Genomic DNA, 20940 nt, shown 5'->3' with positions numbered 1-20940 from the left:
TCAGAGCAGGTTGGTGCGATGATGTTACTCGCCCCAGATGACCAAGTGACTAGTTAGGGTTCTCCTTCCGAACAGACTCCGACAGCCCTGCAGAGTGGACGCACAGGGGGGGGGGCAGGCAGCCCCTTTTCGGGTTCCGTCTCAGGGAGCTCCGGACTTACGCCCTCGTCCCCCCCCCGCCCCGTCCTCCGAGTAGCCTCCGAACGTTACTTTCGCTTCGACTCCAGTGTCCAGAATCCTAGCGACCCAATTCAGAGACTTGGGAGTCTCAACTAACCAAATGTTTCCAAGGGACGGTTTTGGGGCGGTTGGAGCCCCCGGTAAAGGGGATTCTGAGCCTTCCTGTCCAAAGAAATGTAACGCCTCAAAGAGAGGACGTTCCGGGCGCTAGTGTCCAAAAGAAAGTAACGTTCCCCAGGGGAGAATCTGGGAGTCGGGCCCAAAGTAAAGTAACGTCTCCAAGGGAGGAGATTCAGGAGGCTGGAGTCCAAACGAAAAGTAACGTGCCCTAGCAGGGGGAGAATCTAGGAGTCGGAGTCCAAAGAAAAGTAACGTCTCCAAGCGAGGGGCTTCTGGGCGCCGGAGTCCAGAGACAAATAACTTTCCCACGCGGGAGAGGTCCTGGGGGTCGGGTCCTCAGGAACGGGAACGTCCGCCAAGCTCCGGGTCGCACCCTGGCGGACCCCCGCCCCAGAGGGACTGGAGGCGTCGCTCATCCTTTCCCCCGCCATCCCCGGGGGAGATGATGGCCAGCCCAAGCCCGGGGAGAGAGGCGGGAAGAGAGGAGGAGGAGGAGGAGGAGGCGAAGAGGCAGCCGCCGGAACAGCTGCTTACACTTTGCTGACACGGGCGATTCGTAGTTGAACAGAGAGACACACATACACACACACACACTCACGCACACGTCCTTGAGCCGGAGAGAGGAATCTGTCGCCCATCGAGAGAAAGCGAGAGACCGACTGGGCTTTGAAGGGGCCGAGCGCAGGACAGCCTCCGCGGAAGAAGGGGATCTCGGAGCGCCCGGGGGTCTCCCTCCTCCTGCCGGGCTCTTGGGCCGAAGCGAGAAGAAAAGTCAAGAGAGGGGAAAGCGGGTAGGGGGCGCTTTGGTGGAGGGGCTGCTGAGCGGGAGGGGATGGCTGGAAAGAGGAGGAGGAGGATGGGCCGGCCAGAGTGACCTCCCTCTCTCCCTTCCTCCCCCCCCCCATATATCTCTACGGGAGAGCTTTTGGTTTGCGGGGGGGGGGAAGGTCTGCTGAGCCAGCATCGGGTCCAGAATGACCCCCAGATCGCCGCAATGGCCAGCCAGGCGAAAGAAAGAGGCGGTGGTTCTGTTGACCCTTCTGGGAACTTGTCTGCGGTTTGACGGGTCCCCTTTCTCTTGAGAAGTGGTGGATGGACAGGACAGGCTTGATTTGAATTCTCCTGTCCTCCCTGGTCACATTGCTCTGAGGACCCAAGACACTTTCTGAGTTTCAGAGATGCATCCAGGAAACTCCGAGGCGGTAGGACCCTGGACCTTCATTGTCCCACCGCAGAAGGTGACTTCTGGAAGAGCAGAACCCATCATGATCGTGCCTGGGGTTCCTGCTGCCACTGCCGCCACTGCCACCACTGCGGCCGTCACCACCGCGACTGCTCCTGCCACTGCCACCAGTGCCGCGACCAGCCAGTCCAGGATGGAGAACTTCAGGAAGGTCAAGACCCTGGAAGAAGAAAGCTCCGTACCTTTTTTGGACTTGCCTTCCAACGTGGTGGAGATGAAGGTGAAGGAAGGCAGCAAAATCCGGAACTTGATGGGCTTCGCCATGGGCAGGATGGAGTTGGCGGACACGCGACAGATTGTCTTCAGGGGTTACGGCCGGGCAGTCACCAAGACAATCACCTGCGTAGAGATCATGAAGAGGAAGCTGGGGGGTCTCCACCAGGTCACCAAGGTACAATACAAAACTCTGCTGGAGGTCTGGGAGAACAGCGACCCCCAGGTAGAAGGCCAAGCGGAACATCTCACCGTCCACAAGAACGTCCCTTCCATCTGCATCCTGCTCTCCAAAGACCCGCTGGATCCCAACCAGATGGGTTACCAGCCCCCCGATTCCCCCGAAGGCTTCTGGCCGGATGAAAGTAGCAGCCAACAAGATGGATCGGGTGCCTCCCCAAAAGGCGTGAAGAGGAGGTTGGTGGTGCCCCACAGAGAGGATCGGGTGAACAAGAAGGCACCGGTGCAAACGCTCCAGGAGAATTTGGGGGTGGTGATGGGCTGTGGACCCTGACAGCATCCCAGTCTTGCGCAACTGAGACAAAAAACCCAAGCCATATGTCACTTACACAGGGACCACTGCTTTGTGTGGAGGCACAGAGAGATGTTGGAGGCACTCTAGATTTGTAGATGCTTTGCAATCAATTTTTTTAAAAAGGCAACGAAGCTGCTGCTGCTTTGGCTGGTAATGGCCTTGTACGGTCTTTCTTCCGCAGAGACGCATTCTGGAAGAAAACTTTGCATGAAAGATGCCCTCTTTTTCCAACGCCCGTCTGCTGATTGATTCAGGGGATCAGGAGATCTGACTACATAGAAGGTGAAAGATGGTCAATTTAGACAGGATGCAGGTGTGCGATAAAAGAGAGGCATGGGGTGATATCGGGGCGACACGGTTTTGCTTGTGTGAGGTTGCACTTGAGCCATTTTTTACATGCCAGGTGAATTAGAGGGCATAGCCTCTTTGGCATGCTCAGGGGCTACTTGGTAGCACATGTGGTGAGAGATTCCAGAAAGGGATACTTATACTCCCTTTCTCTTCTCAAATAAAGGACAAGCACATTTGGCTGTTTAATCTGGAAGGGAAAATAAAGCCCCAAAGAGTATGTCTGTCTCTAAATTCTAGAGGGTTCACTTCATATGGTTTTTGCAAGGGGGGGAAAAGACCAAGAATCTCGCTGTAGCTTAAAGACCAGCAAATGTATTATTTCACTGTAGTTTTTGTGAACTACAGCCTGCTTCAGCATTTGAAAAAAAACTGAATGGTGTAAAGAGATGAATGCATAAAAGCTATTAATTATCTTTTGAAGGCTTTCTAAAGTAGAGAGGCAACCCTGAGTAAGGCAAGGCGGGAGCAGAGGTTGTGAAAATGTTTGAAGCGCCAGCCGGTCTCTCATAATGAATCTATGTCTAAATCAGTCTAGATTACTTTCAACAATCTTTATTGTAAGAGTTTGTTTATTCTATAGCACCTATTTCCTTATCTCCTGTGATGGCTAAAGGGGGTGTTACACAGATTTAATAGCATGCCTGCAGTGGAGAAAGCAGACAGAAAGTCTTTCTCAGGGGTCACCTGAATAGGTACAGAAACAAGGGCTTTGCATAATGCTCAGATACTCATAATCAGAAAACGTGTTCACATAAATGGAAATGATGGATTCAAGAAGCTGAGGGTTCTTCCTTCCTTCTTCTTTTTTCTGTAAAAAGAGTAAGCAGCACAATCGCTGCATCTTAAAAATACTGCTGCTACTATTTCCAGTTCAAAAATGATACAAGGCAAATCTTGTTTTGAATTCTCCCAAGTTAGAAAGCCAACATCAGTCCCGAGGCAAAGCAACTGTTTTCATTTATTTGCATAAGAAAGAGAAAGGATTAAGGGTCTTGCAGAATATTTCCTACCCTGATCACAAACCAGTCTCCGCTGGGGGTAGGGAGATGCCCTCCCAATAGAAAGATATGCGTGTGCCAGGAAGCCTCCCGACAACCCAGGCCGGTCACTTGGATGGTCCTTGCAAGCAAATTTGCTACTTGTGGTACACCGTCTGCTAGTTTTCTGATCCATCATTGTTGTGAAGAGGTAACAGCCAAGGGACCAAATCTGTCTCTGTTGAATTGTGCCAACGTTTGTTTGGTCCTTGGTTAGCAGAACTTCTGCCAGTTCAAAGCTGGCCAAAAAAAGAGAGAGGATTGTCAGAAATTTGGTCTGGGATCTGGGGAATATTTATAATCAAGGAGAAGGCAAACCCAGATGACCCCTTTCTCTCCCAGAGCAAAAGCTCAATTTCATCTTATTTCCCAGTAATGCTGCCACCAAATTTCTCTTAAAATGAATCGTTTCACCTGAAACAAGTTAGTGACTCGGGTGTGAGACCCTTTGCACTCTGCAAATGTTCTGTAAAGCCAATCGGTGCTTGTGTCACCACAAGGATTTCCCACCCTATTTCATCTGGGGTGGAAATGCGGTCCACCCAGTTTGATCCCAACACTATATAACCAGCCTGTGTCTCTGATGGTTCCATGGATTATATGGTAAAGAATGTTTTTTGTGAGAACCAGGTCAATAGTTCCTAATGCTGTGTTTTTGGCTTTGTCCTGTCTATGGGCGTTTACACCAAGTCCCAACCATGCCTTTCATGGTACCAGTATTTCCGTTTGGTGCTTCCTGGACAGGATTGGGTAAATATTCATGTACTGCACTCCCACCTACATGTCTTCTGCCCTCTGAAGGGTCATAAGACCCATCCCTTCTAAGTGTACCTGGCAGTGTTTCCGGAGGCTCTTCCCCAGCTCTATTTATATTTGAAGAATGCTTTGGGGAACGTTGGCCAGAATTCTGTTGCCCAAGAGCACAACTAGCTTCTCATTAATGGGAGGCCATTTGCTGCCAAGACTTACGCAATTAGGCAAGAATAAATTGGCAATAAGATTCTGGCCATTGGCTTCAGGACCTGACCAACTTTTCAGAGGCAGCACAGTGTCTGATTTTCAGATGTACGGTGATCACTCTCAAAGTGACGCTGAAAGAGTCAATCCAGATCTTGCTCTGAAGCATACCATTTCATTTCATTGCCCTTCCAGGCTGCAGATCACATTAACACAAGAACAGCTGGGGCCAGGTGTATGGCGTAGCTACTTTGCTGCTTGCTGGTTCTACTCCTAGGAATTGATTTTTCTCAATCTCAACCAGAGTGCAGGACATGCAACAATGGGCTCAAGTTAGAGGAAACCAGATTTTCGTTGAATATCAGGAAAAAGTTCCTAACTTTTAGAGCAGTACGACAATGGAACCAGTGACTTCGGGAGTTGGTGAGTGCTCCAACACTGGAGGCATTCAAGAAAAACTTAGATAAACACCTGACAGATATGCTTCGATTGTATTCCTGTGTTGAGCAAGGGTTTGGACTTGATGGCCTTGTAGGCCCCTTCCAACTTCACTTTTCTATTATTCTATGACTTCTTTCACCAACTTGAACTGTTACGAAGCCACAGCAATGTGGGGCCATATGTGGGGTCTGTCCACCCCACTGAGATCACAACAAAAAGATTTGGAAATCCATGCAAACACACACGCACTGTTGAAGGGTTAGCCCCAGATTTATTAACTAATGAATTCCAACTCTTTGAGGACCTTTGCTTAGCTGTAAAGGAATTAATTGCATAGGACACTTCTTCATCTTAGTAAAGATGCTAATCTTTAAGGTGCTGCAGGACTCCGGGTTTATATTGATGAAGATGTTTGCATAATTTGTAGGGGAACAGACAATGTGGCTTCTCTGCTCCTCCTACCCTTGTTCAACATTCCCTTCTCATTCTTTTTGAAATGATCGCACCCTTCTACAAACTCCACAGGATTCTCTTCTCTTCCTGAGAACAGGTTCAAATGGGCAGTCATGCCATGAAAAATGCCAATTCTGAATGCTTGTGACAGTGGTTTTATCCCTTTCTGGAGCCCAGAGGGGGCAAGCTGTATACAGAATGGGATTCCTTCAATTAAAGGATGCTGTCCCTCCACAGCTTCAGATGATGAAAGGTTCCTCGCTTTGCTTCCATTTCTTCTGTCTCTATGGGAGGTCTTTCTCTAGAATGGAAATCTACGGCCCATTTTCCCCAGGCTTGGCCAGATTGCCTCCCCGCCCTCCAGAAAGCACACCATCTGCGATGGGCTGTGCCATAGAGAAGACAAAAGAGAGTTAATTTGCACATTCATTATTCCATGGTTTTTATTCATTTTTAACGGATGATAAAGCTTTTCAAACTGATAATAATCTTTTCCAAAAGGCTGCCCGATTATATTCATATCTGCTCACAAGCTACAATACCAGACATATTCCATTCTATAGGAAACTGATGTGACCATTTCAGTATAGCCTAACTGGCTATAGGCTCTCCAAATTTTCAACAGGAGCCCCTTCCCAGCCCTGCCTGAAGAAGGTTCTTCCATACTACTAAAACCCAGGATCCTTTGGCCATGCTAGTGACTCCAATTTCAGCAGCATGGTGAATCCACTCCAGGTTTTAGCATACATGTTACAGGAGATATTTAAGGTGCTGAACCTTGTTCCCCAAATGAAATCAACAAATTGAGTAACTCCTATAAAGTGCAGACTAAAATCCAGGGGCGGATTCACAACCACCCTGAAGTTGGAGCAGTGATGTGCTGAAGCTGTTTCTGCCAGGACCCGTTCTCATCTTTCTTCCCTAAGTGAAACTGCCTCCACCAGGTTTAGTGGAAGGTGCTCTTCTATTGACAGTCCAGTTAATATCTGTATATGAAATCAGGAAAACACCATCTTTGCCTTAGTCTTGTTAGGACTGTATCATCATCATCATCATCATCATCATCATCATCTTAGAACTGCAGAGCTGGAAGGGACCCTGTGGATGGTTGTTGTGGGTTTTTCGGGCTCTTTGGCCGTGTTCTGAAGGTTGTTCTTCCTAACGTTTCGCCAGTCTCTGTGGCCGGCATCTTCAGAGGACAGCACTTTGTGCTATGGATCATCACTGATGGACCCTGTGGATCATCAAGTCCAACCCCTATCAAGGAGACAGAGTGAGGAATCAAACTCCTGACTTCTGACTCTGCAGTCAGAAACCTATATTATGTTTGGTATTTGTATTGCTAGAATGCAGTAGACTAGTGTAGCGTTTGTGACTAATGGTAGCCTTCCATTTCTTCTCTTTCCCTTCTTCAGGCTGGCAGACTCTAACCATATTTACACAGAGATTAACTGGGAAATGGAAACTTCTGCTTCTGGCAACTGGTGCCTTTGTCACTACCTAGAAGTAACAATGTCCTCTTATGTTTGGGTCCTTGGCTCTTTCTGAACAGTGCATGTTTCCTTTCAATGCCAGAAGGTTAATGCCTGTCTCAGTGTAGTAGTTAGAAGATCACAATAGCCCCCCCCCCAAAGAGCCAGGATTCACAACAGCCCTGAAGTTGGAACAGTGATGTTCTCAAGCTTTTTCTGCCAGGATCCGGGCTTAGTTCCCTCAGCTACGAAATGTATGGCATGATTACAGCCTAGAAGATTGCCTCAGATGGTGGTTGTGAGAATACATAGAGAGTTATAGGGAGAACAATTCAGAGATTGGAAAGATTACATTTTTAGACTCTTAAATTCTACCTGGCATTTCCAGTACAGGTAAAACTGGCTTTTATATTTGTAGAGTTTGTTTTGAACTTTTAAAAAAAAACATTTAATAAATAATGGCCAGGATGTCTTTTGCAAATGGGTGGAGTCTTACATTATGCCTGTATTATTCCATATGATCTACATTTTGGGATTGAAGACTTTGGGAAGGGGGACTTCCACTTGCTCCACAAAGTATTTGTCACATCTCAACTTCAGGTTCAGATATAATCCAACTACTTATATGATGGAGCTTTTCATGATGTAAGACTCAGCAACATACTGGTGGTGGCAGCTGTTCAAGTCATTCCAGGTCTTACTTTATACTTGAGGAGCTCTCCAGGGTGCTGAAACTATTCGTGGTATACAGTTCAGGACCCTGGATAGCTCCTGCAGTAGAGCTTGGAACCTGGAGTGATTTCACCAAATCACAAAACTGCAGTCACCTCCCACCACTGGATAACAGGCAATCTTTTAAAGACCTTTTAATGTATATCGTTTTACTCCATTTTAGCAAAGCAACTGATAAATACATTGATAAAGTGTAATTATTAACATATAATAAAATGAAATAGGATGGGTTTAATGGGGTAGAAAATGGCAGCATCTATTTATTTATTTATTTACAATATTTTTAGCCACACCATTACCAGTGGCTTCTGGGCGGCATCTATCAATGGCTCTTTAAGAGTCTCTTCTACCGTTTTGAAACAGGTAATCTGGATTATTTTCAAGTACTGTAGCTTCACAAGCATATGGGAGTTGGAGGGATCAGCTCAGGAGTCCAAGGAATTAACTTTATAGACTGGGTTTGGCAAAGTCTGGGTGCAGTACGAGGCAAGAAATCTGAAGTGGAATCTGGAATGTCTTGCCCTTAACATTCCTGCTTGATTCTACAACGTGAAATTAGAACAAGAACACCTTCTAAGGAAAATTTCCAGCTCTGGGAAAATATACTTCTTCTGTTCTTAAAAATGAGATCACTTAACAAGTTCCAAAGATTATGATCTAGGCTCTGCTTACACAAGGAGGCGATTCCCTTTGAGTAGAAAGCTCCAATTTCTCTTATACTCTTCTTAACCTTACAGACGGTCTGCCAATGGCTGGAGGCATCTGTAATGTTTGCTATAGAACAGCTCACTGGTTTGTTGGGGTTTTTTTTTGAGATTCATCACAGCTATATCCCCCTTTTCCTCCTATGAGTGCAGAGAGGAGTACGTGGCACTTTCTTTTATTTCAGCTTCATCCTTAGAATAACCCAGTCTGATCAGACTGACAGAATATGATTAACCTACAGTCATCCCATGAATGTCATGGCATGGATTTGAACCCGGGTCTCCTGAGTCACTAGATTCTGTGGGGTAGTCCTTCCCTTTTTAGCCTGACCTACCTCATGGAGTTGTTGCGAACATCAAGTGGGATGGAGAAAGAGAGCCACATAGTCTTTCTTGATCTCACTGGTGGGAAGGCAGCATAATATAAATAAAGATTCTTTGTTCTTTACTGGAATTTGCAGCTCTCACCCTCAGGCCACTCCTGATACCGGGATCCTTTAGCAGCAGCCTATCAGGTAGGAAGCAGCCAATAAAATGTTTCCCTAACTGAAACCACACTTTTAGAATTTGAATTATCCTTAAAAGCACAGGAACTCTACCAAGGAAAAAGGTTGGCAATCTGTTCTAAAAACCATTCTGATTCCATATTGTATTTTAAAATAGGATGGGCCAGCTGCCTTCCTGACATTTTTGCATTCAAGCTCCCATCAGCCTCTATCCAGCATGGCCAGGTGTCACATATGATGAAATTGCAGTGTATTGACACCTGGAAGATCAAAGATTCCCATCCCACAGACACTTCTGCTGGACCTTATGATTTCACTCAGAGCTTGGAAAAGGCAACTCTTTATGTGACAGCTGTCAGAATCTCCCAGTTTGCACAGGCAATATCCATGCCGGCTGTCATCCCCCAAAAGTAACTTTTTAGGTATCTAACCCAACTTTCCCCATGAATGAGGTGACTTCCCTTCTGACTTTGGCCATATCAAGCAGGGAAGACATTCCCTGCAAGTCAATTTTGCTGCTGCTAAAGAAAGAGGAGCAAGGCCAAATTTAAAACATGGCAACCTAAGTCCAAAAAAAGGAAGAAAAGAAGCAAGCAAGGAAGGAAGCAAGGGAGTTGCAAAATGCCCATCCTGCTTTCTTGGAAGCTCAGATGCTCATTCTCACCGCTTGCTGATGGAGGAAGGACAGAATGTCACTGTGTGATTTCCACCTTAGAACGGAAGAAGGGAACAGAGAGAGAGAGAAAGAAAAGGCGAGGTGCAGCCAGCTTTTTCTCTCTGTGTGTTTACAGGGTGGCAGGGAGTTGACAGACTTGCATTGAGATGTCTGGGCCATCAGGAAGGATGGCTCACTTGAAGCCTCTTGAAGTAACACCTTCATTATCAGCCGGCGAAGAGGAGCTGTCAGGGTTATTAATGGGCAGCTCACAGCATCAGGGCAAGATGATTTGTTTTGAATAAAACACACAAACAGGCAGATGGGCTCGTTTCCCCTTTCTTGCTTCTTCGGCAGGGGCTTGCTTGCCAGGGCTGGGTGATGGCCATGAGCTGCAGGCCATTTCAGGAGGCTGCTGCCATGCCACTTTGTGTGTTTGTGTGCGTGCATAAGTGTGCAGGGTTATGGGGGGTTTTGGACTACAGGTCCCAGAATCCCTAGCCTGGGAGTCTCTGTCTCCTTATAGAAAGCACAGGCTGGGGCTTTGCATTGCTGGAACCACTGCTTATTTCAGGAGCCGGCGAAGTTTGGCCTCAGGTCCATGTTGGCCTCTGCCTCCCGACCCATTGCCACTTTTAAAAAAAAAGCCCAAAATGTTTTCCCCTCCCTCCAGAAACAGTTTTCATGAGGTGGGGGGGGGTCTCCAGAGTTCCCCAAGCCCCACCCCACACCAAAATGGAAGTGGATGTCCAGTCACTTCTGGGCTTTAGGTCTCCACCTCCAGGTTTTGGTCATTTCCAGACCTGATGAAGCCTGAAGTGGGTGGACACTGGAAGCCAGACCCACCCAAGAGGTCTCCTCCTAGTTGAGAGATCTTGTGGCCAAAGTTTCTCTTGACATCTCCTTCGCCTACTTCCCGTAAAGGTCAAGGATGGTGGCACTTGCTCTCTACTGAAGATCAAGCATGCTGAACGTGCCCAGAGATGTAGTATTAAATTGATGCTTAGTTAACATTCATATGCCGCTTTTTGACTCCGCTGTTTTGGAGGTGTCACACCGTGGTTGTCCTCTACTTTGCTTTCTTCTCACAAAGAACCTTCTGAGGAAATGAGGCTGAGAGGGCAACCTTTGGCTGGCTAAAGTCATCCATGAGTTCATGGCTCAGCACAGACTAGATCTGTGATTCCCAACCTTGGGTAACACAACTGGACTGCCACTCCCAAAAATCCTGGCCAGCACAGCTGGTGGTGAAGGCTTCTGGGAACTGTAGTCTCAAAACACCCGGGTGACCAAAGGTTGGGAACCACTGCATTAGACTCAAGGCGTGATGTTCTCTATATATGGCTCTTTAGATGTTCAATCCCGGACTCATGAGGATGAACATTCCTAATTTATGATCTGATGACACTTAACATAACCAGATCTGATCAGATTAGTAACCCTTGGAGCTGTCGCTAGGAGGGAACAGGGTGGGGGGCACCAAAATTAAGAGTTGAAAAATTGCTGCTAGGAGGCTATGAACATTAGAGTTTCTTAGAAGAAGGGTCTGACCCCTGCCCCACCTTGAGTGCCTATACCACCTCCACAAGCAGAAGACAGAACAGACCAGGTCAGGGTGAAAGCAATCTGGCTGCAGTGCACTCAGACCTAGGCGCTTCTTCATCCTTAGCTTTCATAGGCCAGACTCAAAGGGCTTCTGCTTAGCTAACAGAGAATCAATAGAGAATCAGAGTGCCCAGTAGGTGAGTTGGTAGCACTCAAAGAATAGCTATGGGTGATTCAAGCCACATCTGCAGTTTGAGCCTACCCAGGAAAGTAGTGTAAGTTGAGCCCTGTTTGAACCAGGACCTACAGAGCTTGTGTTTTGCACCCACACTTTATCACATCCCCTTCTTTACTCACAGACCTTCCTAGCATGAAAAATTGCAGAGCTGGTTTAGAGATTCTGGGAGTGGTGGTTGAATTAAAGTAAAATTTCCTAGCTCTTATAATCCTCCTAGTACCTCAAGCAGAACACCCCTTGCTCAGAAGGAGGCTGGAAAACAGCAAATTCACCTCCCATGCAACAACAACAACAACAACAACAACAACAACAACAACAACAACAACCAACATCACTTGATGAATCACATTCCCCATCTGTCCAATGGTGCAGTTGGAACTAAGCTCATTAGATCTTTGGGTCAGCAGGTGGACCAACGCCAGACTCCTTTTGTCTTTACCAGCAATGGGATGCAAATGTTGACTTGATGGTGGTGCTCTGCACATGTGCATCATCCATGTGCATGTCATCCACACATAACTTGCTGGCATGTTGGGGGTGGGGTGGGGGTGGCCCATAGGTGCAACAATGCATCTGGGGCTATAATTTGACAATTCCTGGAGTTGAGTTTCTCCTTATCATGGGGCAAAGAGAGGTAACCTTCTCAGCTGGCTGATATTTGGGGCACAGCAGTGGCAGCCCCACAGGTATTCCTCCTGGGTCCCCTGGTCATTCATTCCCCCTCTCTATCTGATATCCTCTAAGTTGAGTTTGCAGAAGCACGTTATCCAATGGTTCAAGTTACAGTAAGATTCAACTCCTAGTCCACTTAGCTTGTGTCCATGGAATGGGGCACCCCCACAGACCTCATCCTTTGTTTCAGGCACCAAAAAAAGAGAGAGTCTTCACCCATACTTTAAATGCAGATCAGGCGGGGGGGGGGGATTTGTCCTTTCTCCTCCCCTGATATTGACAGCACTGTCATCTGATTTACTTGACTCCGGTGGCAACAATTTATAACTAATTGTTATAATTTTTTTTAGAACTTGTTATCCTTATGTTGTAAGCCGCCTAGAGTGGTAGAAATGACTAGAAAGGTGGGGTATAAATACAATAAATAAATAAAAATAAAATAAAACTACACCATCCATGCGGAATTTCTTGTTCCCAACTGAGATTCTATGGCTTGTTGGGATAGGGTGGGATGGCGTGACGATGCATGGCATGGGGAAAATATAGACAAATGTCATCTCTAGCAAGTCCAATCTTCCATTTGCTAAGAATGAAACACCCAAACTATGAATGACTCAAGGCAACGTTTGTTTGCTTGCTTATTTAAAATATTTTTTTTACCCTGCCTTTCTCCTTAAAAGGACCCAATGCGGTAGCTCAGGATGTCAGTCCACATTTTGGGCCATTCTGGATTCTCTCTCTCTCTCTCTCTCTCTCTCTCTCTCTCTCTCCTCTACTTGCTTCTCTGTTTTAATTTCCTAGCTTTACGTACAGAAAACAGACTGACAGAGAAAGGGATCCGGAAGCAGTGCCTCTGTTTATCCAGTGGCAGTATCAAAACCAGGATTTATCTGGAAGATGCAGACTGTCGGTGGGGGACGGAAAGGCTGCCCCCTCACCCCCTTCCATTGCTCCATCAGCCAGCCCAGAGCAAGCAAACTCTGCCTAGGGCACTTCACTGCATGGTTAATTTCTTGTCAGAGTTATAAAAAGCAATCTCGCCATGAGCCTCTAGTTCTGCTTGTCAGCTGGGCTTGCAGCTCAACTGCATTTTTTTCCCCCGCTTTCCCCCCCCTTGTTTTTTAAATCAATTTTAAAAATTTCACATCATCGGTGGAAGAAAAAAAGCAATGGCAGGGTTGTCATCAGACGTCAGGGGCGGACGAGAGGGCAGGGGATGAGTGTGAGCAAGGGCCTGAATACCTCTCAAGCGAGATTATCCTCTGCCTAATTGCCTTCATCATCATGGTATTAATGAAGCTTGGAGCATTTGTGGAGGGGGTGTGGGGGATGTGCACAAATTGCAGTGGCTAAGTTCTCAGCCAATCTTGGTGTTCACCAGGTCATAACAAACAAACAAACAAAATGTGTTAATATCCAGCAGAATTTCCCACCCTGGCGCCTTCTGGATGTGCTCTGTGCTCTACCTGCCATCATCCCCCAGACAGTAGATGGGGACTTCTGAGAGATGCCGTCCAAAAAGCCATCTTTCCAGTGGTGTTAAGACGTAGCCTGACAAATTTTTGGTGACTTTACTCTATGTCTGTGTGTGATGCCATCCAGTCACATGTGGCTTGTGTGCGACAAGCTGCCCAGTCACATCTGGCTTATAGCAACCTTAGTAGGGTTTTCAAGGTAAATAAGACATTTAAAGAACAGTTCTACTCATCCCACCCCCATGAGTTTCTATGATGGAGCAAGGATTCGAACTCAGGTCGAGTCCTAGTCCGTCAGTCTATCCACTACAGCGCAAGAGCTACTTCTCTAAATGTTAACATTCCTGTACCATCTAGGGCATCAAGATATTGTCCCTTGTTCATTTATTTATTTGTTCCCAATATCTGGTCCTTAGGGATACCTTGGCTTGGAACATGGAGGATTCATTTAGCGATCCTCCTCCTGATAGCTTTTGCTGTGGACAGATCACCTTTCCAGAATGTTAGCCGTGTGATACTTCCTTCCATGGAAAATGCGATTCTTCCCCATGATAGCACAGCTGTCGGTATGGTGATTGTCTTTGGAAATACGAATTGCTTCAGTGTTGCGGGCTCGCCATAAACACAGCTGAAAAGCAACTGCAATTGTATAATAAAAAAGCCAGCGTGCAAAACAAGAAAGATCGTGTATAATTAAAGTAGGCAAGCAACTTTATTTTATTGTGTCAAACCCTGCCTGTAAAGGTTTTCTAACATTTCCTTATTCATCTGTTGTAGCCAAAAAAATAAATAAATAAATAAAAAGGAGCACCTGAAAGAATAAGCTGGACATAAGCTTTTGTGAACTGTAGTGCAGTTCTTAGCTGGCTGGATAGCTCAGTGGTTTAGGTAGAGGTTGGGAGTTTGATTCCCCATGGTGCCTCCTTGGGAGAAGAGCCAGCCTGGGTGGCCTTGGGCCAGCTGCACAGTCCCAGGGCGACCCCTAGAGGAAGGGAACGGTAAACCACTTCTGAGTATCTTCTGCCTGGAAAACCCTGAAAAGGGTTGCCATAAGTCAAAATTGATGTGATGGTACATTATTAATTATTATTAATTAATAATAATAATAATAATAATAATAATAATAATAATAATAATAATAATAATAATAATAATAATAATAATAATAATAATAATAATAATAATAATAATTATTATTATTATTATTATTAGTAGTAGTAGTAGTAGTAGTAGTAGTAGTAGTAGTAGTAGTAGTAGTAGTAGTAGTAGTAGTAGTAGTGTTGTTGTTGTTGTTGGTGGTGGTGGTGGTGGTGGTGGTGTGGTGTGGTGTTGTGGTGTTGTGGTGTTGTTTGTTTGTTTGTTGTTTGTTTGTTTTTTGTTTTTTGTTATTTGTTGTTATTGTTATTGTTGTTATTAGTGCAGTTCTTAAAGTGCACGAAGTGTAGCCTCATCATATGCACATTTAAATACACACAGGGTGGGCATGAAGATAGAAAATGGGAATGCAAAAAAAAAATACTAGTATGGTCATGATCTTGACAGTGATCCATGGAAGACTCTTTCATAGCCACATGCAGATCTTAATTATGGTGGTGGTTAAGAGTGACTCAAAGGTCATTGGTGGATACCGAGTATGTCCAACCATAGATAAATAAATTAACACATATACAGTACATGATGGAGAGCCAATATTGTGTAAGGACTAGAATTTTTGATAGGAGACCGGGGTTCAAATCCCCATCCAACCAAACCACTCCTTGAAGATCTCATCTACATCAAAAGGGTTTCCATAAGTTGGAACTCCAGTGATGGCACCCAACATAAACATGACAGAGAAAAGTCTTTGTCCACACCCTCTGGAAGAGAAGCGCGTGGCCTGCAAAGATGCACAATTGGAGCAGGCCTGAAATCAGGAGGGCCAGAAGGAATAGCAATGCCATTATTATAAATGGAAGGCCATAATGCTGGAGCAGAAGGCCAACATCAGAGGCGCAAGATGAGTTGAGGAAGGGCATGCATCCAAAGCAAGGAGCGTCAGCCTCCGAAAGTGGGGGCCAAAGAAAATCAATCACTCTTTAAGGTGCCTCAAAATTCTTCGTCATTTTTTTTTCTGCGACAGAATAAGATGACTACAACTCCCTCCAAATGTTCCACAGTTGGGGGTTTCCAACAGTCTGGTCCCACGACAGTTTGTTCTACAATCAGGGTTTGAAAACATTGCTTCTTGGGTCTACAAACTGGCTGTGTTAGCACGAGGGGAGAGGATCTGAGAGCTGGAATCTAAAAAAAGTGGTGTTTGAAAGTTCTGCCTACCAAGCATGCAGAGACCTGATGAGCATGGCCCTTTAATTTCACATCAGCTGTGCTGTAGGGGAAGAACAGCTCACGCTGTGAACACATGGCTCTTTTTAATCAATGTGTTGTTTTTGTTGTTATGCACCTTCAAGTTGGACCCGGCTTATAGGAACTCTAATATTTTATAAGGAAGTGGTTTAAGGAGTGATTTTACCAATTCTACATCCCCAGTTGACTTCCGTGGTTGAGCAGGAATTGCAAGCCAGCCTTCCTGAGCCCTAGTCCACTGCTCTCTCTACCACTCTACACTGGTTATCCCTTTCAATCAGTGGAGACTATTACCTCATTTGCTACCCACCCTTCTCCCTTGTTCCCTCTGACCTCAACTGCAGTCTTCCCAGGGATCGAGAGGATGGGTTTTCCCAGTATTCCCAAGATGCTGTTGTGTTCTCTCCCCCTTGCGATGCAAAGCGCTTTGGGGCAGGCTGATCTTGAATGACCCGTTTGAGTACCGCTGCACCACTGCTCAGCAACCCTCGGCTCCTGGCGGGCTCTTGGGCTCTGTGCCATCAGCCACAGGTGACACAGGAAGAGGAACTGTAGGCCAGGCAAGAATTTCAGGTCCACTGGGAAACTGCTTGGGCGGTATGTGAGATTTATATGTGGGAGAGAGGAAACCGGAGCAGGCATATGCTTGAATCAGTTGAAGTCTGGCTAAAACAGTTGTTCCCAATCTATTTCAAGTCACAACTCCCTTTTATTTATTTATTTTATTTATTTATTTAATTTATATGCCGCCCACACTACCCAAAGGTCTCTTATAATAGCTAAGTCATCTGCAGGGATGTTGGCATATCTTTGGTCTGAGTCCCTACTCCAAGTCCAACTCTTTGGTCCCAAGTCCCTAATAAAACCAAGCTTTTTCCCCCCAGAAAAAAAGGAGGAGGTAAGTGGGTTCTCAATCACAAATTGAGTCTTAGTCAATGAAAAAAGCACCCAAGTAAAGTCACTGGTGCGACTTAAGTCCAACTTGACAGCGAGTCCCACAATTCAAGTCCCCATTCCTTGTACCCTGTGATCCTACCGTCACTACGTTTGCATAAAAAGACATTTTCAATGGGGTACAGTCACCCCTTCTCAGAAAGCAGAGGCTTCTTGCTTCCCCAAATGTCCTGTTTCTCATACATACATATTAACGTTAATATCCCACTCTGAAAGCGCAACAAAGAAATTATTCAACAAGAGATACCCACATATAAGGTGACCCACGGCCTCCCCTGGAAAACACTTTGCAACTCCCTTGGGGGTTGCGACCTCCAAGTTGAGAAACGCTGGAGGAAAGCAAGGAACAGATGAGTTTTTTTCTTCTTGTTCAGCTCTTTGTCTATGTCATGCTGTTGATAAAGCAGGGGACCAACCCAAGGTAGTCGGCTGCTAGAGGTAAACAAACCACTGCCCCTCCCATTCCATGTACACATTCCAGTTAGTCACTCCATTGATTAGGAATGAGATTTTCAGAATTTCTGCTCCCATAATTCAGTCAGAACCTCCAGGCCAAATTTTGGGAGCGGAAGTTGTTTAAATCTGAAAATCCCATCCCTACGATTGATCCTTTTTTCATACTGGCGATGGGAGACGAACTCCCATGACATCAGAATGCAATGGACTAGCTTTTTCCTCCAAGACTTTCTGGCTGTTCCCCTGCCTTGTGAAATGACCCTTTCACTCAACCCAATAGTAGGTCCAGCCTTAAGGGTTTCTTTATCCCTTCATCCACCTTTGGTTCCAACTTTGGTTGTGCTCCTCCATCCTACAAACTTGCAGAACTTGTTCCTTCCTCTGAGTTCATGGCTTGGACATTTTCCTTCTCCAGCTTGCTACTCCTAGAATCCTCTGCTTGTTATGCTGGCCAGGGGATTCCTCATGCCGGCTATGGGATTGTGGGTAAAGAAGTCCCCAAAAGCACCCATTTTAAGCCCTGGGTGGAATTCCTGGCTTTCTCTTTCGGCTCTCAATTCATGTTGGTTTGCCACCCACTGTCCATTCTGGCAACCTGGATTGTTTATTGCTTACTCCTGTAAAATATGCCAGCACAGTAATTCAAGGTTTTGCACAGAAATTCTCCCTATTTTAATCCCATAGCACTCTCTTATTCAACTTTGTGACATTGTTCATGGGGAAGAAAGCCTTGAATAAAGGAATTAAGTTGTAAATCAAACCAAATGATGCAAAGGACTCGCCTAAGCATGCATTCTGCCCACCCCTGGGGACATATAGGGGAGATTGTTCTCAAGGCTATCCTTAACATTCCATAGTGCTCATACAGGTAAGAGAATTCCCATCAGAAGAATATCAGCAAATAAAAGAACAAATAAGATTATAAAATCAAGCTCACCCAGTATAATAGATTGACATCAGATTGAGGGTCAACAAAAGACAGACTCTTTCATACAGCTCAGCGGTTATTCAAGTTTTGGAGCTGACCATCACAAGATTTTTACTTGTACCCCATACTTAGCCATTGTTCCCACCATCACCTTAGAACTACAGAGCTGGAAGGGATCCTATAGATCATCAAGTCCTACCCCTGCCAAGGAGGCATGGGGGGGCAACCACTCTCAACATCTGGCTTAGATATCTAAACCACTGAGCTATCCAGCAATTTTTTTACTGTGTTGCCCTATGTTAACAGCCACCTTACTTTCTGTAATTCTTGCCAGTGGAGAAAGTTGGTTAGGACATGGTAACAGTTTTGGCTGTTGTGTGTAACCAAAAAATTTCAACCCCTGGATACCAATCAAATTCAGAAAAAAGCCTGGAAAACGTGCTCTAGTTTGTTTGTTGTTTTATGTACTGCTAAATCGGAACTGACTTTATAGTGACCTTAACAAGGCTTTCAAGATATCTAAAGAGTGGCTTTGCCAGTTTCAACCCCAATGAGGCTGCATGGCTAACGGGGGACTGAAACGCAGGTCTTTTGAGTCCTAGTCTATCACTCCACCCAATACACCACAATGGATACACACAATGGATTGCAACCCCAGAATCCTTCAGCCTGCATTGCTACTGCCTTGGCGATTCAGGAAGTGCCTCGGCTGGCTGAGAAATTCTGGAACAGCAGTTCCAAAAAAGCTGTTTTTTCTAAGCACCGCTTAGATCCAAATCAGGTAGCATCCTTCCTTTTCAAACTAGGAGAACAGCAAGTGTGGGATATGGTGCTCCCTGTGCAGACACGGGGGAGGCAGCAATACTTCACAGCTGGAGGCTTAGGACTGCAGGGAAGTAAGTGTTCAATGGATAGCCTAGTGGTGTTTATTATGAGGACAAACGGGACTTATTGGTAGGTGAGATGCCATCACCATTCTTAGCAGCTACTTTCTGCTCAGTGAAGAAAGACTACTCTCTTAGTAGTACCTTATACTACTTCTCTTTTCTTTTTGCAGCCCTCTGCAAAAACTTCAGATGTGTGCTGTGTTCCGACAAATGTTCAGAGATGGAGCAGATCAGGGGGATTTGTCAATTTCCGGGTGACCACAGCACAGAGCAAAGACCCCAGATTCAAGAGAAACTTAGACAACCTCCCAGCAGATATCCTTTGATTTGTATTCATGCATCAAGCACGGGGTTGGACTTGATGGCCTCACAGGCCCCTTCCAACTTCACTATTCTAGGATTCTGTGCTTCAGGGTGGAGCAAAGCCCTGATGGAGCCTGTGTTTTCTATCTGGCCTTCATAAGAGAAACTCAGCTCTTTGAACTGAAGAAAGGGGGAAATGAAAGCATGCATAATGGCAATATGCCGAGTTGCCGGTGCCCAAACGGAAGGTGAGTGACAGCTGAACCTCTCAATAAACCCCCGATGTCTTCCAACCACCAAGTCACAAGGGAGGCACCAACTGAGGTTGCTGGATGGGATATACACCACCTTTCCAGCTGGACTGCCAACCATTTCATGGCACTATAGAACATATTGAAAAAAGTTGCTTTTGCTATGGGTTCTTTTAAAGAGAGAGGGGTCGGAGAAAGGTATTTTCAATCAATAAATAAAATAATAATAAAGTAGATCAGCCTCTGCATTCTGGAATGTTCTTTTCATTCTCTTTGTTCTCAGCTAAGCTTCTTAAGCTCTACTCAATAGATCATACAATTAGGACTGAGCATGTGTCTGATCGTGCAAGGATGTAGGGTTTTGAACAGAGAACTCACAACTATCAGAGCATTAGGGGTGCTGTCTTCCCCCTGATACCTTTTTTTCCCCCTTTCTGTTTTTTTAACATGCTGTGGCGGTGCAAAGTCCATTGCCCGCTAGCTTTAGTGTAGTGTTTTGGGGAGGGTGTTTTTGTGTGTGTTTGATGGATGGAAATCTGGAAACCCACAAATAACATCATGGTCCCAGATATGATGCTGGTTAGAATGCCTCCCAGTGGATATAGGGCAAATGAGCCCCAAATTATGTGCCCTTCATTTGGGCACAGATGGGAAGGACCACACCTGGTGGGTGTAGACTGTTCCTTTACTTCTAGCAGTAGTTTCATCCTCCTTATCTCTGCATTTCTCACTTTTCTGAATTATTACAAGCCGAACTGAATGCAGAAGGCCGGCGAGGATGGCGTAGACATAGATGGTATCCCCTTCAACCCACAAGCCGCAAAATCAGCACACAGCGGCACACCCCCTACTCCCTATCAGCATCCCCAGGCCGTCAGATGCATTAATTGTTCCCATAAGCCCTGAGCCAGCAGAGAGATACCAATCCTCCTCGCTCAGCCTTGAGTCTATCTCCCCATTCATCACCCGGCTTCCACTTGCTTCTAATCCAGCCACAGGCCAGAGAGTTGGGGGTGGGTAGGAAGAATGACAGATCCGCAAAGCTTTTCGGGGCTGCGAGGGGAAAGGAGGGAGAGAGAAAAGATTAGGAAGAATTAACCCACCGAATCCCCATTGTCTGCCTGTCTTCCACCCTGCGGGCGCCTTGCTTTGAAACCGCCAGCCCTGCTGTGTATAGGAGAGGGAAGGGGAATAAGAATGGAGGCGGGATGGCCAGTGAGACGTACTGGAGAAGCAGGAGAGCCAAGAACCGCTTTTTGTCCCAGGCTGTCCTTGTTATCTTGCCCGCA

General features: G+C 45.9%; 1 protein-coding gene across 2 annotated transcripts; it reads left to right on the top strand.

Moving 5' to 3' along the window:
- The first annotated feature begins 383 nt into the window (after window positions 1-383).
- RPP25 (ribonuclease P/MRP subunit p25) lies at window positions 384-19555 on the top strand. 2 transcript variants are annotated; one of them, XR_013538992.1, is made up of 2 exons: window positions 384-2573; window positions 19268-19555. XR_013538992.1 is itself a non-coding variant. In XM_072981729.2 (1 exon), the coding sequence occupies exon 1, from the start codon at window positions 1479-1481 to the stop codon at window positions 2268-2270; it is 792 nt and encodes a 263-aa protein (XP_072837830.2). In that variant the 5' UTR covers window positions 384-1478; the 3' UTR covers window positions 2271-12472. The 2 variants fall into 2 exon arrangements, 1 of the variants encoding a protein (XP_072837830.2); XM_072981729.2 differs by lacking the exon at window positions 19268-19555 and having other exon boundaries at window positions 384-12472.
- Window positions 19556-20940: the final 1385 nt, after the last annotated feature.

The sequence above is a fragment of the Pogona vitticeps genome, chromosome 12 (genome assembly GCF_051106095.1).
Source record: "Pogona vitticeps strain Pit_001003342236 chromosome 12, PviZW2.1, whole genome shotgun sequence".
In the NCBI taxonomy this organism is placed as follows: Eukaryota; Metazoa; Chordata; class Lepidosauria; order Squamata; family Agamidae; genus Pogona; species Pogona vitticeps.
Note: the sequence above shows the minus strand (reverse complement) of the source record. Positions and strands in the feature narration are given on the sequence as shown.